This window comes from Dromiciops gliroides, chromosome 4 (genome assembly GCF_019393635.1).
Source record: "Dromiciops gliroides isolate mDroGli1 chromosome 4, mDroGli1.pri, whole genome shotgun sequence".
NCBI classification, from domain to species: Eukaryota; Metazoa; Chordata; class Mammalia; order Microbiotheria; family Microbiotheriidae; genus Dromiciops; species Dromiciops gliroides.
Window position 1 is genome coordinate 254,324,502 of NC_057864.1, and position 18,309 is coordinate 254,342,810.

The window sequence follows — 18,309 nt, forward strand, 5'->3', positions numbered from 1 at the left end:
TGTAGCATACTTTTTAAAATTTATTTTTTTAAAATTTTGGTCACTATTTTCTTTTACACATGATTAGTATGGAAATATATTTTTCATGACTACACATACATAACCTATATCAAATTGCTTGCCTTCTCAATGACTGGGGTAGGGAGAGAGGTAGAGATTTTGGAATTCAATTTTATTTTTTATTTATTTTATTCAGCATCTCCCAATGTTGTTGTTTTTTTGGTGCGGCAATTGGGGTTAAGTGACTTGCCCAGGGTCACACAGCTAGTAAGTGTCAAGCGTCTGAGGCCGGATTTGAACTCAGATACTCCTGACTCCAGGGCCAGTGCTCTATCCACTGCGCCATCTAGCTGTCCCTGAAATTCAATTTTAAAAACAAACATTGAAAATTGTTTTGCATGTGATGGTGGAAACATAAAATACTAATTAGAAATGAAAAAGAAACAAGCTTTATTCATTCCAGAGATGTGTCCTGCCTAACTATGGGTAGAGAGCATGTGAGAGATGGCAGTGGGAATGAGATTTTCATTACCAAAGAGTGGAATTGAATTCTAAGGCCGACAAATCAAACCAAAAAATAAACCCTTATTAAAACATCTGCTATAAGCCAGGCTCTATGTTAATAGCTGGAGTTATAAAGATAAAAGCAAAAAACTCTCTGACTACAAGGAGTTTATGATCTATCTTGGAAGGCAACAGTTATTTATTGTAGACAATGTTTAACATGATATGTTTAAAATAGTTACAAATAATTTGTGGGGGAGGGCACTAGCAGTTTGGGGGATAGAATAAGGCTTCATGTAGAAGGTAACACAACCTAAATCCTGAAGGAAAATTGAGATTCTAAGAAGCAGAGGTGAGCAGGGATTGCTTTACAGGCATACAGAGGAGGAAGCCACTGCAAAGGTCCTGAGTAGGAATATGTGGTGTTGTGCATGAAGAACAGTAAGATAGTTTGACTACAACATAGAGCTCTTGGAAGAGAGTATGTGTACAAAGCCTCAAAAAGTAGGTTGGGGTCAGTCTTTGAAAGGCTTTAAATGCCAGATGAATATCTATTTGATCCTAGCAGTAGTAGGGAGGCATTAGAGTGTATTGAATAGGGGAATGACATGGTTTTGGCCACTATGTAAAGGATAAATTGGATCAGGGTGAAACTGGAGGGAGGGAGAACAATCAGGTTACTATAAAAGTCAGCCAGTCAGTGAACAAGAATTCACTCTGCCAAGCTCTGGGGATACAAAAAACATTACCTGCTATCTGAGAACTCACAATCTAAGGGAGAAGACAACATTCAAATAACTATGTTTGTATTTAGAAACAAGGTATAAACAGAATAAATTATAGAGAATCAATAGAAGAGCAGCACTAGTATTAAGGAGGATTTGCAAAGACTTCTTCTAGAAAGTGGATTTTTTGCTGGGACTTGAAGGGAGCCAGGGAAGTCAGGAGTGAATGTGAGGCATGGGGAATAATTAGTGGAAATGCCCAGAGGGAGAGATAAAGTGTTTTGTGTAATGAACAACTAGGAAGTAGAACCACTGGATCACAGAGCATGTAGGGGTGCGTAGGTGGGAGTAAGGCATAAAAAGACTGGAATAGTAAGGGGGGGGCGGGGCACGGATTATGAAGGACTTTAAATAAGAGGAGATTATACATTTGATCCAGGACATAACAGGGAGTTTATTGAATAGGGGTTGACTTAGTCAGACTTATTTAGGAAGATCACTTTGATAGCTAAGTGGAAGACAGACTGGAGTGGGGAAAGACCTGAGTCAGAGAGATAAACCAAAAACCCATTGTGACAATCCAAGCATGAAGTGCTGAGAGCCTGTGTAGGGTGGTGGCAGTTTCAGAAGAGATCTGGGAGGAAGAGACTAATAAAGACTAGACAGCCAGGAGGTCCAACGCCAGAAAAACCCAATGAGAAGGGGGAGTGGTCAGCAGAATACAGTGCTTTAAAGAGGTCAGAAAGAATGAGAACTGAGAAAAGGCTTTCTGATTTGGCAGCTAAGAGGTCCATGGTACATTTGGAGAGAACAGCTTCAGTTGAGTGATAGTATCAGAAGGCAGACTGCAAAGACTTGAAAACTGGGGGAAAGGAAATTAAGCCCTATGTGTTGAAATCTTTTTCTAGGAATTTGGCTGAAAGGGAGAGGAGAGGTATAGGATGATAGCTTGTAGATATAGTAGAATCTAGTGATGATTCCTAGAGATGGAGAAAAATAAGGATGTTATAGGTGGTAGAGAAGGAACCAGTGGATAGAAGAGATTGAAATCTTCTGGAGCCCATAGGAAGAAACAAGATCAAGGGATCATGTTGAAAGATTGGCCTTGTTGAGAAAGACCCTCTTATCATCAGAGATTAGCATAAAGGAGGAGAGAACAGTGGGTTTGTCCCAAGCCTGAATGGTTGGGCAGGGTTCTAGCATCTGGGCAGAGGGATCAGAAATTGTGTTGTTTGGGCTCTTAGCTGGCATGTGAATGTTTCAAAGTCTTCTATGCTCTGGTCTAAGCTGGAGTTATCAGCAACAAATGGTACTGTTTGGGGGTTAGCTCTGAAGACCCCCATTTTCTTTTTATCTCTTCTGTTCCTTCCGTGTCTTCATTGGCTTGAGGAAAGAGGAGAAAATTCAGAAAATGTAAAGACTTTATTCACGACCATGCTCCCTACCATATCCAACTCTGCCCCAGAACACAATAAAATTTTTACTTCTTTCAACCTGGTTATCTTTCCCCCCTTAATTCTCTTCCATTTTCTTTTCCTATACCAGAGGACCAGGCAGGATTCAGAGATCCAAGAAAGGAATGGCAGGTCAAGAGAAAGTCCATCACACTGTGTTCAAGCTGTCACCTTTCCCTCCCCCAGATACATTTATTCTCCCCCTCCTCTTCTGGGGACCCAACCCTTCTGTGTTCTATGTAGTCCCTATTCTTTTGCCCTTCCACTGTGCTTCTTGTCCTTGACCCACACTGCAATCCTAGAACTGTTAACTGTAATAATGCCAACACTCCTTCATGGTTTTTTCACTGAATACGGTGACTTTATTGATGGTACGTACACAATAGAGGACTATAGGCTTCTCCCCCTTACCATAGGGGTGCTTTGTTCCCTCATGTTTATGCAGTATGTCTCCAAAGTCTCAGTTGAGTTTTAAGTTTTACTAGCTTAAAGCTCTTAAATAGCTCTTAAAGCTATTTAATATGGTGTGTCCCTATAGTCAGTGAAATTTTAGGTTTTTAATAGCTACTAAAGCTTAAAACTGCCTTGAGATTTGGGGAATACCCCATCTTGGTTTATATTTTTGGAACCTTTTTCTGCATTACCTTTATGATAGCTCTAGGATTGGTTCTTTGGAAACATACAGACATTTTATTCTGCCTGGGAGTCTAGGGAGGCACTTCTATCTGGAGGTCAGTAAAGGAATGTTACTGGATTCATTTAAAATCTTGGTCCTCACTTAAGCCTCTACTCACCTGGGAGTACCACTTCCACAGGACAAGAAGAAAGCCCAAAAATACCAGGACCTTAATCAGGATGAAGCCATAAAATGCAGGAACAATGGAAGGGTTTGGTGTCCTGGGTAGGAAAAACAGACAAGGTGTGGTCCCAAACAAGTTGTTGCAATGCCTGTGATAGAATCCTCTCCATATTTTCTGTATAAGCTTTACATGACTACAGAACATTGGGAGAGATTCTTGGCTCTTGGGAAAACCAATCGTTCAATCCACTAGCATTTATTAAAGGGCTACTATGTGAAAGAGAGTACAAGAGGTGACTTCTCTGAGTCCCCCAAGGAAGACAAAGATGACTTTGGAGAAAACAGAGCAAAAGGAAGTTCATAACTTACAAGGAGGCAGAAGACACTTAGTGAAAGAAAAACAAAATAAAATTTTGTGTGAATCACTGACCAGAAGAAACAGACTTCTGGGAGAGCCAGGAGAGGGAGACAGAGAGCAGAGAACCAAGATATTGAGGTGCCCATGAACTTCTCCAGTGAGCTGAGCCATGGTTAGCTTGTACCTCAAGCTCATGACTCAGGAATTTATCAAGGAGGAAGTCACATTTACAAAAGTGGAGCATGCCCCCTGAAGGGCAGCATTCTCAGTGAACCCATTGCTAGCTCGTTTTAAATGCTTCTTCATTGAATCTCAACCCACAGGTCAGCTTTTGTGACCTGACTTTCAAGCTGATGAATTCAATGGCATCACCAAGGGGTGTGATAGATGATTGTGACTAGACTCCTATTTTATTTCAATTGGCATTCATCAAACTGATGTGATTCCATAGGGGTAGTGATTATAAGTTCTGTATATTAGGCCCTAGAACTGTGAACTGCAGATTTTAAATTCACTCGATTAGCCTGAGTAGAGGATCTCCACCCTTGTTTTTCCCTTGCTGTGGTGATGAAGTCCAGTGTAGCAGAGGTGACTCAATGACATGGAAAGTCCCCCAGCTATTTTTGATGTGTCTCCATCCCTCATATTCCTCTATTGCCCAACATGGGGAGATGCCCACAAGCATTTTGCCAATAAGTGAGCTGGTGTGGCTGTCTCCATCCTGTCTTTTTACCAACCTATCAGCCCATGTAGATGTTTTGACATCTGTTTATCAGCCTGGTCCAAGCAAAGTCAAGTAGCTCCATTTGAAAGACAATGTACTGGTCCAGAGAATCCCTGGACTCCTCAAAAACCATTAAAAAAAAAGCCTGTTTTTTTTCAGAGCTATATTTCAAGAAATCATAAATGAAAACTGCACAGTACAAAAAAGTAAGTTGTGCCAGCTTTTAGAAAAAAAAAATCTAGCTTCCAAATCCCAGTATATCTTACAAAGTCTAAACAACCAAAATGGACAGAGCACCCACATGGAAGGATATGAAGAAGGAAACCACATGTGGTGAGCAGCCATAGTTGTGTGTGGCTATCAGGGAGGCAGAACAGACATCTCTAGCCTCATCATCCCCCACCCTTTGCTAAGAGAGTCTTTCATTCCTGCTAGAAGCTTTCTTTCAGAGCTAGTTCTGGGGGTCTGCAAACCCTCACTTCTTCCAAGGTGGCATGATCTAAGGAGAGGTGTATTCACCTTTGTCCTGCCCTATGCTCTGCTCTTTAAGAAACTACAAGTATTCTTCTTCATCCCAGAGCCGTGACCAGGGCCCCTGAACCCTACCTATTCAATGTGGATAATAATAACTTCTAAATGAATCAGCAGTGGCTACTGAATTGACTGTGGGTATTGGAGCTCTGCTTGAAGATGTCCAAGGCAAGGGAACCCACAAGAGAGACTATCAATATAAGTAAAAAGAAAAATCCCCTCATGTATTCGGGGGCACAATTTCCCACAGATTCTTTCTTTCACATTTTATTTCACTCAAGCACTTCCACTACTTTAGCTATCTCATCTACATCCGTCACCTGATGAGCTTCCTTCTCCACTCTGTAGCTATATGGAATGGGGAAAGATTGGAGGCAGGGAAATCAATTAGACAGCTATAGTAATTGTCTGGGTCATAGGTGATGAGGACTTGACCTAAGGTGATGACTATATGAGTGGAAAAAAAAGGAGAATACATACAAGAGATAAAGATAGAAATGACAGAGGCAGCTAGGTGGTGCAGTGGATAAAGGACTGACCCTGGATTCGGGAGGACCTGAGTTCAAATTTGGCCTCAGAAACCTGACACTTACTAGCTGTGTGATCCTGGGCAAGTCACTTAAACCTCAGCGCCCTGAAAAAAAAAAAAAAGGAAAAAGAAGATAGAAATGACAATACTTTGTAACAGATTGAATATACATGATGAAGGCCAATAAAGATTCAGGAATGGAGCTGAAGTTGTGATCTTGAATGTCTGGGAGGATAGCACCACCTTATGAGTGAATAACTGTGTGCACCTTTTATTATTAGGATAGCTCAGTATTTAAAGCAAAAAACCAAAAAGAAATCAAATAAAGTCCCTGCAAGAATAATTCTAAGAGAATAAGAAAAATTTTCAACCTTTCATCCTTGACATGACAGAACTTGTTCCAGGCCTTAACAAGGCGAGGTTAGCTCAACTGCCTGCCCTGCCCTTAGGAGAACGGCCAAGCATTGTCTCTGGAATTCAAGCTTTGACCACAAAACTCTCCCAGGAAACTCTTGCTGCTTCAGTGACTATGGCCTGAGTCTGGGGAGGGGGAACTCAGTCAAAGGGACGACAGAGAGCCCTCTGGGTTCTCCACAGGTGAGCACTCTTCTCTTAGGCCAGAGTAGGTTATAGGGCTTCTGAACTCTGATTGATGTCATGTGCTCTCTTAAAGACAATATGGCACTGGGGGTTATTCTGCTTGTATTAAATGATACTGGGTCAATTCTTTACTACATTAAATATATTTTAATAATAAACGCTGGAAAGAGCCAAGATGTCAGAGGAAAGGCAATAATTTCTCCAAGCTCCCCACACGCTCTCTCCAAAAACCTCCAAATAATGCCATAAGACAATTCCTGGAGCAGCAGAACCCACAAAAGGTTGGTGTGAGATCATTTCCCAGCCAAAGATGGCTTAGAAGGTCAGCAGGAAAGGTATGTTGTACTGGGGTGAGAGTGAAGCACAGCCCTGCAGCCATGCTAACACAGATCCAGGCCACACCAGGGAAAGAGATCCCTATAGCCTCTGAATTGACTGCAGTGGTGGTTTCTCCTCAAACTAAGCTCATGGTCTGGTGAGAGGGCTAATTGGCTGGCCAGGGGAGAGATTACAGGGGTCTTTGCTGGTGCTGAGGTGAAACTCAATTGTTTTGCCTGTGCTGGGAATCAGGAAGCAGTCTTGAGTGGTGGCCCAGGTTGGGGAGGGGTGCAGGCTTGCCAGAGCTAGCAACCACAGCAGAACAGATTTATTGTTTCCAGGTTAAAGAGTAAGTTAGGCCTGGGGTTATTTACAGATGAGAATACAGGCCAGGTGAGTGCAGAATGTGCCTCTCCTTAAATTGTACCACCTGGGACCCCCTGAAGCTTGGGACAGTGTGTCTTGGGAGCAGTGCCCCACTATAAGAAGGAGTTAAAAATGAATAGGCTATCAGAATGAACCAACAGAAAAAGATGTAGACCATAGAAAGTTTCTTTGGTGACAAGAAAGTTCAAAATACACCCTCAGAAGTAGATAACAAAGTCAGAGCTCCCACATCCCAAGCTTCCAAGAAAAATATGAATTGGTCTCAGGATATAGAAGTACTGAAAAAGGACTTTGAAGATAAAGTAAGAGAAGTAAAGGGAAAAGTAATAGAGGTAGAGAAAAAATTGAAAAAGAAATGAGACTGATACAGGAAAGTCATGAAAAAAAAGTCAACAGCTGGAAAAGCCAGATGGAAAAGCTCTCTGAAGAAAATAATTGCTTAAGAATTAGGATTTAACAAATGGAAGCTAATGACTTTATGAGAAACCAAGACACAATAAAGCAAATCCAAATTAATTTAAAAAAAAATAGAGGGCTATGTGAAATCTCCTTGGAAAAACAGCTGACTTGGAAGATAGATCCAGGAGAGATAATTTGAAAATCACTGGACTACCTGAAAACCATGACCAAAATAAGAGTTTAGACAGCATCTTCCAAGAGATTGTCAGGGAAAATTGCCCTGATATTCTAGAAGCAGAAGGTAAAATAGAAATTGAAAGAATCCATCAATCACCTCCTGAAAGAGATCCCAAAAGGAAAACTTCCAGGAATATTGTAGCCAAATTCCAGAGATCCCAGGTCAAGGAGAAAATATTGCAAGCAGCCAGAAAAAACAAAACAAAACAAAACAATTTAAGTACTATGGAGCCACAGTCAGGATAACACAAGATCTGAAAGCTTCTACATTAAAGGATCAGAGGGCATGGAATATGATATTCTGGAGGGCAAAAGAATTGAGATTATAACCAAAAATCACCTACCCAGCAAAACTGAGTATAATATTTCAGGGGAAAAAATGGAACTTCAATGAAAAAGAGGACTTTCAGGCATTCATGAAGAAAAGACCTGAACTGAATGGAAAATTTGACTTTCAAATACAAGACCCTAGAGAAGCATAAAAAGGTAAATAGGAAAAAGAAATAATGAGGGAGATTAAAAGGTTAAACTGTTTACATTCCTACATGGGAAGATGATACTTCTAACATGTAAGAACTTTTTCAGTATTGGGGCAGCTGAAAGGAATAAATTTAGACAGAGGGTACAGTTGGGAATTGATGATGAAGGGATGGTATTTGTACAGCATTTTTTTTTGTTTATCATTTTTTTTTGGTGGGGCAGTCAGGGTCGGGTGGCATGCCCAGGGTCAAGTAGCTGGTGAGTGGCTTGTGTGTGAGGCCAGATTTGGGCTAGGGTCCTCCTGGCTTCAGGGCAGGTGCTTTGTCCACTGTGTCACCTAGCTGCCCCATGATGACATCTTTGTGGGGGGGGGATTGTTTGTCTTTTTTTTTTTTTTTGGTGAGGCAATTGGGGTTAAGTGACTTGCCCAGGGTCACACAGCTAGTAAGTGTCAAGTGACTGAGGCCGGATTTGAACTCAGGTCCTCCTGACTACAGGGCCGGTGCTGTATCCACTGTGCCACCTAGCTGCTCCCCCATGATGACATCTTTAAAATAAAATTAAGGGATGAGAGAATTGCACAGGGAGAAAGGGAAAGGGAGAGGCAGAATGGAGTAAAGCATCTCATATAAAAGAAGCAAGAAAAAGCTGATGGAATGGAGGGGAAGATGGGGGAGTGGGGGAGTGAATGAGCCTTACACTCATCAGAATTAGCTCAAAGAAGGAATAACATACACACTCAAGTGGGTATAGTAATATATCTTGCCCTGTGGGGAAGTGGGAGAGGAAGGGGATAAGTGGGGAGGGATGAAGAAAAGGAGGGCAGGTTGGTGGAGGGGCAGTCAGAAACAAAACACTTTTGAGAAGGGAAAGGGTAAAAGAAGATAAAAATAGAGTAAATTTGGGGAGTGAATATCATGGAGGGAAACACAGTTATCAATAGTAACTGGGGGAATATTTGAAGCAGAGGCAAGAGTAATGTGAGATGATGATGACGGTGGTGGTGGTGGTACTTTGCTGGGCTATTGTGAAGAAAATTCTTTGTCAGGTATAAGGTACTATATAAATGTTAACTATTATTGTTGTTGTAATAATCAACCCTGTGGGTGTTTTGCAAGGGAATCTCCCTTTAAAGTACCATATAAATGTAGTTTACTATAAAAAAAACGATGAGCAGGATGCTATCAGAAAAACCTGGAAAGACTTACATGAGCTGATGCAAAGTGAAATGTACTATATACAAAACAAGAAAAATACTGTAAGATGATCTGCTGTGAATGACTTAGTTATTTTCAGCAATTCAATGATCCAAGACAACTCTGAAGGACTTATGAAAAATGCAATGCATCTACAGAGAAAGAACTGAAGGCATCTGAAAACAGATGGAAGTATATTTTTTGTTGTTGTTAGTTCCTTTTTCTAAAGTTTTTTTCTGTGCTGTGTTTTGCATGACTGCATATGTATAACTTATATTGAATTGCTTGAGTTCTTAAGGGGGGATAGGGAGGAAGGAAGAGAATTTGGAACACAAAGTTTTAAAAATTGATGTTACAATTTGTTTTTTTTATATGTAAGGTGGGAAAATTCTAAATAAATAAATAAAGATTAAAAAAAAAAAAGAAAAAAAAGGATTCAGGAGGCCATTAAGGTTGAGTTGGCTACAAGTCACCCTGATCCTTTAGCTACTCAGACAAAATCAGGTGCCATGCACAAATTATGTACCTTGCAAGTTAGGATTGTTCTTCTATATCAAAGGGTGAATGATATCATCATCTTGCTGTTGGAAATTGATCCCAGTTGTTTACACATATCAATTAACAATGGGCCTATACACAGTAGTTTTCCAGGATATCCTTATTAACAACCTTTCCCAGGGGATCAGATGTCTTTTATCTCTTGCCATGGCCATTATACTATTTTAACTCTATTTCTACCTTTGTAAAAAGTAGCCAACTCTGAATTCTCATGTCTCTGTTGGGCCAAGTGAAGTGGTCACTGAACTGATCCTGAGCAATTAGTATGATCTCATTCACAACTATAAGAGCAATGAAAGAAAGACCATGTTCAATAACTTATATATACAGTTTGAAAACAACCATTCCCTTTGTACTGTGCCACCATTATGTGCCTCATCCCCTGGGGCCAGGCTCTCTGTGTCAGGTACCCATGGAGAACTATTGACCACACCCTAATATTAGTCTTGCTAGCAGTGGAATCAAGGAGAAGAGGATAATCTCCTTAAATTTCAGTCAAGTTTCCAGGGAAAAAATCTGCTGTCTAAATTGCTGATGTCATTTGAGTTTATTGCTTAGCTATATTTGTTCATGGACAGGGACACAGCATAATAAATAGAATGCAGGTCTTGGAATTGGCAGGGACCCAGGTTCAAATTCTTTCTCAGATACTAGTGTCAAAGTCACCTCTGTGACCTTGAATAGATCATTTAAACTCACCAGGGATCATTTTACTGGATTGTTTAATCCATTAACAAGTTATCATGGTTAGGTTGGTGTTTTCTTCTATTAATTTCTTTAAATAACATACACAATGACTATTGATGAGCACTCTCTCTCTCTCTTTCTCAAGGTTGGGGGTGAGGGAGGAAGCTAAGGGCTCTTTTAAATTTTTCCCTTTTTTTCTGGTTCCAGGTTGGTTTTCCTGCTTTATAAGAGGCCTACCAGGAGGACCTCCAATTGGAGCATTGGACCAGCTTTAAAAAGAAGGATTTTCTAATAGTGTAAGTGTTTCAAGGGCATGACAGGAAGGAAAAGAAACCTGGGTTGGCTGATTTGCCTGATGCAGTAAAGTAAGGGATTTTGTTGTCCTGATTATTCTACTATCCTTTGGGACATTTTCCCCTTCCATAATTGCCTGATGCCCTCAAATTCCACTTCCCTCAATAGCTCAAAATACCCCATTGTAGTGGCTGATTGCCTCAGTCCAAAACAGTGCTCCCAAATTACAAATCTTTCCTAGCATTTTCCTCTTATAAAAACATAATCATCCTATGTTAAAATCTCTCAAATTTCATCCCTCTTCCCCCTTGCACTATGAGGTGACTGGTAATTATTGGGGAAACTTAGATCCATAAAGTAGAAGTTATTTGATGACCTAATCCTTGATAATGGGTGTGGATATATACATTCTACAGAGAACAAATTATTTTTATATAAACCCATGCATATTTATGTGTTTGATATGTAAATATATGTGTACATGTATTATATGTATACTTGTGTATATATGCATATCATATATGTATATGTATGTGTGTGTATCATCTATCCTCTATTTATCATCTATCTATCTATCTATCTATCTATCTATCTATCTATCTATCTATCTAACTGTAAGTATAATTTTGAAGAGAAGTTCTGGCTTAAAGGACTCTAATTGGGCAAAATACTTCCACCTCTCCTATCACTTTGGTTTCTTAGCCCTGAATGATGACTCTCATGTTGGAATTTCAGACATTATGTTAGGTTCCCAGGAAAGCTCTTTTGGGTTGTATAGGTCTTTTGGCAGCTAAGTAGTACAAGTGTTTAGAGTGCTGAGCCTAGAGTAAGGAAGGCAGTTTAAATCTGGTTTCAGACACTTACTAGCTGTGTGACCCTGGGTAAGTGACTTCACCCTTTTGGCCTCAGTTTCTTCATCTGTAAAATGAGCTGGAGAAGGAAATGGCAAACTATTTGAATGTCTTTGCCAGGAAAATCCCAAATGGAGTCACAAAGAATCAGACATTACTGAATGAAACTAAAAGTTGGATGCTAAAAGAGCATCCCTCAAAGCACACATTTTTACAGCATATTTTGGTAGAAATAGTACTTTATAAGGAGTCAGGATACCTGAGTTCTGATATCAGTTATGCCACTCACATGCTTCCTGAGGGGAGGGGTAGCAATCGCGTTTGCTTATTTCTTCTGTTTGGGCTTCAGTTCCATTATCTATAAAAGGAGAGGTCTCAAAATGGTGTCATGAGTAGTGGAAAGTATTGTGGAATTGGTGGCAGATCAACCACCTGGCAGGTTCCTTCTTACATATGTGACTCTGAACTCATCTTTTAACCTCTGTGATCAATTTCCCCATCTGTAAAATTTGAGGGTTGGATTGAATGTTATCTAAACTCTAGATTTTGGGTCCTATATATTCTTTCTCTCTTTAATATTCTTTGTTCCATGCTCTTTCTCCTCCATAGGGGAGGGTCCTTTTTAGGGGAGCCAAAAAGACTTACTTGCCCAGAAATAGTGCTGGATTTTCAGAGTGCCTCAACTTCTATTATTAGAACAAAAACATTCTAGGACATGGGATACTGTTGGACTAGTAGTAAGATCTGAACCATGGAATGCTGGAAAACCAGGAATGTGGGAAACAAGAAAGATGACAAATGGAGGTATTAGGGACCTACAAGGAGCATTGCCTGCAGAGGGACCTTGTGAAAATGCAAATGTCAATCCAGGATTCACTTAGTGGATGGACACACCAATAGTGATTCATTTACAAGAAGAGAATAAATATTTATTAAGTGGATACTATGTGCCAGGCACTATGCTAAGCATTTTTAAAAATTTCCTATTTGATCCTCACAACAACCCTGTGAAATTAGTGCTTTTGTTTTCCTCATTTTGCAGTTAATGAAACAGAGGCAGACAGAGGTTAAGTAATTTGCCCAAGGTCACTCAGCTAGAAAGTACGTGAGGCTGGATTTGAACTCTGGTCTTTTAAATTCTAGTCCTAATCCTCTATCCACAACACCACTTAGCTTCTTCAGTGGCACGAAATAATAATCACCTTAGAAAACAAGAGACATTTTGGTGGGAATGGAACACAGGCCAGGTTAGTTTGACTTAGAGATTTGAAGGATTTGAGAAATGTGCATTATTCACTGTCACTAAGTTGTCAGTCTCAAGGTGCCAGTAAGAGTGTGACCAAAGACTATTTCTGGCGGACTTCTGGATGCATATTGTCTGGAATAAATATGTATCAAGTGTGTTAGTTTTGTTATCCCTCTCTGATGGGAGAGATTAATTTTGAGGTAAGTGGTGAATAAATAAATAAATCTAGCTATCACATAAAAGTAATAACAGCTAACATTTACATAGTGCTTTAAGGTTTGCAAAGTGCTTTACAAAGAATATCCCTTTGATCCTCAAAAGAATTATGGGAGATAGGTTCTATTACCACCCCCATGAAGCAAACAGAGGTTAAATGACTTTCCCAGGGTCACATAGCTAGTGATTGTCTGAGGCAGCATTTGAACTCAGATCTTCCTGATAATCCTGCACCACAATCTTACAATAGAAGGTAGCTATCTCAAGCCTTTACCTTTTATTCTTGCAGGTAATAGGGTTTTAGATTTCGCTTTCTGGTTAAATGAGGTTTTACGTATGAACATTCCCCTCTTCTCCCCCCATAGAATCATAAACTCTAGAAAGTGAAGGCACTTTAGGTATTATTGAGTCCAAACACCATATTTTACAGATAAGGAGAATGAGCTCCAGAAGGGAACAAGGCTTTGGTGAGAAGGAGGACCTAGTCCAGCCTCTCAAGTATGGATACGAATTTGAATCTGCTTATCTGGATCACAGGACTTAGAATTAGCAAGGGCCTTAAGGGTCATCAAGTCTGAGTCCATTTAAAAGAAGACTAAACTGAGACCCTGCACTTGTCCATGGTCAGTCACATCGGTGGCATGAAGCATAGCAGGAATTCTAAGGCATATCTGCTGCCCAGTGAGAAGGACTTTGAAAGTGCTGGAGTTTTCCATCCTAGGAGCATAGTGAACTAGGCAACTAAGGGGTAACATGAAGGCACTGAATGCCAGATGGGTACAAGGCAGGGTACAATTTCTGAAGGCAAAAATGCCAGTACAGAAAATTTGCCTTTAGAAACCCTGTTCCACCTCAAACCTGCGTGTATTTTTATACCATACCATTTTTGCTAGAGACTGGCTCCTTCAGGTCAGGGAATAAGGAAGCCTCCTTGGGACAGTCAGATGGGAAGTAGGGGTGGGCTGGGGTTCCCCAGTTTGGCTGAGAGGGAAGCACCTTTGCCTTAAGTGGTTAACTGGTGACCAGCTCTTTAGCTCAACTAACCCTAATTTGTCCATATTATCTTTTATCTTTATGTATTCATACCTCTTAATAATGGTCGTGATTATATAAACCCCACAGAAAACAAATATATGTATGTGTATAATATACAAATATGTTATATATAAACATGTAAATATCATCATATATTAAAATATATATTATATAAGGTATTATATTTAATATATCTTATATGCTTATATTATACTAATATACTATTAAATTATATAAATATATAAATATATTGATATGTTGTGCTATGTATAATTTATATAAATATACAAGTTATATATATGCATACATGTAAATATATAAATATTTTTTTTCTCTGCAGGGTTTATATATTCATACCCATTATTAAGGGTGTGAATATACATATATACATGTATATATTTTATCTCACAGAAGTTCTAGACACATTGGCTTAAAACAAAGGACTGACTCTAATTAGGTGGTGTGACAAGATAAGCCTGTTAAACAGATAGAGATGAGATAAAGGGGAAATAGGAAGGGGAATTTACCATACCACATCTTTCTCACTAATCTGTAGGCTGAGCTAAAGGCTGTGGCTAAAGGAAATCTGACTTCAGATCAAAACAAATTTGAATATAGGGAGAATAGGAATTAAGCCCAGTTACCCTTTGCCTACTATAGCTCTAGGCTCCCTGGGACTTTCTATCTTCTGAACTGAGACTAGAAAATGTCAGTGAGTATAGGGACACTTTGTATTTAAAAAGTAATTTGGGGACACATGGATTTCTGGTTCCAAGAGCTTTGAGGACTCATGTTGTTTTGTATTTTTAATTTTTTTGGGGGGGCGAATGAGGCAATTGGGGTTAAGTGACTTGCTCAGGGTCACACAGCTAGTAAGTGTCAAGTGTCTGAGGCCAGATTTGAAGTCAGGTAATCCTGAATCCAGGGCTGGTGCTCTATCCACTGCGCCACCTAGGTGCCCTGACCCATGCTTTTAGAAAGGTACCGTACCTGTTGGTCACAGAACTGGTTGTAGTGGCCTCTGAGGTAGCTTGCATCCCTTTGATGGGGTTCTGTGTTTGAGCTGCAAAGAGAAAACAGTGGGAGAAATGTGTGGGTTCCCCATCTCCTGTACTACCTAGGAGCTACCAGCACAGGGATGTGGACCTAAAAGGGGAATTATGCTTTAAGAAGTACAATGTATTTTATGAATGCATTCTATGAGGTACCCTGTTGAGCTGTGTCATATACCATTCATTATATGTTCTCCAGTAGTCTATCCTATTTTTTCCTACTGCTGTAGTCATGTTGAGACTCCTATGATATCTCTAAGTCCATTGATGGCTTGTTTAGGTATATCACTATGGGATGTTTTCACTGTCTCTAACAAAGTGGAACACAAACAATGTCCTATACATATCTTAAGCTCAATATATCCAAAACAGAACTCATTGTTTTTCTATGTCTTTCAAGGGCACTACCATTTTTCCAGTTACTAGGGCTTACAACTTCAGCATCATCCTAAACTCTTCACACTCATTTCATATATCCAATCAATGGACAAATCTTAGTGACCCTCACTTGGATTATTTTTATAGTTTGTTATTAGGTCTCCCTGCTTCAAGTTTCTTCTCACTCCAATATAACCACCATTGAGCTACCAAAGTGATTTTCCTAAAAGGTAGGTCTTACCATGTCACACTCCTACTCAATAAACTCCAATGGCTCCCTATTACCTCCAGGATCAAATATAAAGTCTTTATTTTCATATTGAAAGTTCTTCATAACCTGTCACTTTCCTGTCTACCCCTACCTACCTCTTATGCCTTCCTTCCTTCCTTCTATAATTCCATGATAGAAAAACACTAGCCTATTTTCTGTTCCTTGCACACCATCTCCTGACTCCACAGTGCCTTTGCAATTGTCTGTCTCCATTCTGGGAATGCTTTCTTACTTCACCTCCCCCTCTTAGTTTTCTTGGCTTCCTTCAAGACTTAGCTCAAGGGGCATCTAGGTGGAGCAATGGATAGAGCACTGGCCCTGGAATCAGGAGGACCTGAGTTCAAATCTGGCCTCAGACACTTGACACTTACTAGCTGTGTGACCCTGGGCAAGTCACTTAATCCTGATTGCCTTGCAAAAAAAAAAAAAAAACCAAAAAAACCCAGTTCAAATCCCAGCCTCTGCAAGAGACTTTCCCTTCCTTGGTTACCTAAGTACTTGGCTATTTATAAGTAGCCTTCCCAAATTAGAATGTGAGCTCGTTGAAGGCAAAGACTGTCTTAACTTGTCTTGGTATCCCTAGCACCTAACTCAGTTCCTGGTACACAGTAAGCATTTATTGATTGGTTGAATGATCAGAGAGAGAGTTTCAGCTATGCTTCTGTTGTTTCCTAAAGAGAGGGGCCAGAGTGTGCAGGAATCTAAACCAGTGAAGTGTGTGTGTGTGTGTGTGTGTGTGTGTGAGAGAGAGAGAGAGAGAGAGAGAGAGAGATGGTGGATATTGGGAAGCTGCCATGAATCCCAGAGATAGCTTTCAATCAGGCTCCCTAGGCTAATCCCTCCTAGAATGATCTCACTCTACTTTGTACCTGCTGCCCTGTCTGGTTTCAACTCCAGGGAACAAGACACCCTTGTGCCAGGATGCCCTTGGTGTCCCATGAACCTCTCCTCTCACCACCCCCCTTTCCTGTCTCCTTTTGAGTGTTGTCTCCCCCTTTGGATTGTAAGCTCCTAAAAGGCAGGAACTATTTTCCTTGGTATTAGTTGTATCCCCAGCTTAGCACATAGTAGGCATTTAATAAATGTTTATTAGATTGGGTTAGAATCATAGTAAAGAGAGTGGACAGAAGTTGGCGGAGGCAAAGAGGGAGAGGAGAAAAAGTGAGAGCTAGAAAGTGGGAGGGTTTATGCCCCCCTCCCATCCCGAGGAACCTCAAAGCCCCCAAGGAAGAGCCTTGAACTTCATCTGTGTGTAGCAAATGTTGGTTGAATTGAACAGGCTCTAGCTGGAAGGGACTTACCTGGGGACACCACCAGGTGGAATCTCCTGAGGACATCTTTTCCCCACTTAGGAGCTACTTCATAGATCCCACACTCGTAGACACCTGAGTCAGTTACTCTGAGTCCAGACATCGTGATAGTGATGATGCCACTATTGCTGTCGTAAGAGGAGAAGTATTTTTTGCCTGATACTGAAAACTTGGACTCTGTTTCTAAGACAATGCAGTGCTCTCCATTCTCTTGTTTTTTACACCATGTCAAAGTTCTCTTGTCATGTTCCTGGGGTTTGTAGGGGCAATTCACACTAAATGTCTCCCCCTCCAGTAGTCTGTGCTCTTCCTCAGCTGGAACTTCTCCTCCTCTGGGGCCTGGGGAGATCTGCGTCATCTCCTGGGTTTGGAGCTCAGTCTGCCTCCTCCCTGGCTTGTCTGGGGATAAGAGGGTTAGGGGGAGCCTGGTCTCCTCAGAGAACAGCCTCCTCTGCCCTCCCACAGACAGAATAAGCACTAAAGAGGCACTTTAGTGAATTTCCCTCCTATCCCTGCCCCTGAATACCCCATGGTGTCTAGTCCTTCCCCCGACCTCCCTCTTCTCTCCCATCCCTCCCCATTTCTCATTACCATTCACCATCCCTCAGCCCTCTCCTCCTCGTGCTTGTCCCAACCCCCCTCACCTGAGATTCCCAGTGACAGCAGCAGCAGCAGCTGTAGGATTTCTGGGGCCATGCTGGTCCTCTCTGAGTGTTCAAGGGAAGAGAACAAGGGGAGTTGCCAACCCTTTGTCCCCAAGAGAGATGGTATGAGGAGCAGAGACCTGACCCTGCTCTTGCTTCCTCTCAGCTTCTGAGAGGAAGGAGGAGCAGAACTGACATAGTGGGTGCAGAAGTGTAGTACTCAAAGGGCAGGGGTGGGAAAGTTCCTGCTGGGGTGCCTATACTCAGCAGGTCTCTGACCCCCAAGATAGGGCCAGAGAACCTCCCATAGAACAACCTGGGCTCTTAAAAAACATAGTTACTATTGGAAGAAAATTGTTTTTACATCTAATTGGGGGAGGGGGAATTTAAATAAATATTTTTATATTGTAAAAACAAAACAAAACAAAAGAATGGCATGTCTCCCCCCTACGCCCCACCCCTCCCACTTCTGCTTCTGCTTCTTCTTCTTCTGGTTTTGTTTTGATTTGATTTTTAAATTTTTATT

General features: G+C 40.8%; 1 protein-coding gene across 1 annotated transcript; it reads right to left on the minus strand.

The window, feature by feature from the left end:
* Positions 1–2,475: 2,475 nt before the first annotated feature.
* LOC122725476 (trem-like transcript 4 protein) lies at positions 2,476–17,877 on the minus strand. The gene is made up of 5 exons (XM_043962595.1): positions 17,784–17,877; positions 17,131–17,538; positions 15,119–15,191; positions 3,478–3,580; positions 2,476–2,612 (listed from the first exon to the last, which is right to left on the minus strand). Exons 1-5 carry the CDS (start codon positions 17,833–17,835, stop codon positions 2,580–2,582), a joined length of 669 nt encoding a protein of 222 aa, XP_043818530.1. The 5' UTR covers positions 17,836–17,877; the 3' UTR covers positions 2,476–2,579.
* Between the last annotated feature and the right edge of the window lie 432 nt (positions 17,878–18,309).

Coding starts and splice junctions, on each gene's coding strand:
- LOC122725476 (XM_043962595.1), bottom strand. CDS start 17,835: ATGGCCCCAGAAATCCTACAGCTGCTGCTGCTGCTGTCACTGGGAATC. Junction 17,539..17,783: donor GCTGTCACTGGGAATCTCAG/GTGAGGGGGGTT, acceptor TCTTATCCCCAG/ACAAGCCAGGGAGGAGGCAG. Junction 2,613..3,477: donor TGTGGAAGTGGTACTCCCAG/GTGAGTAGAGGC, acceptor TCTTTCCTCAAG/CCAATGAAGACACGGAAGGA.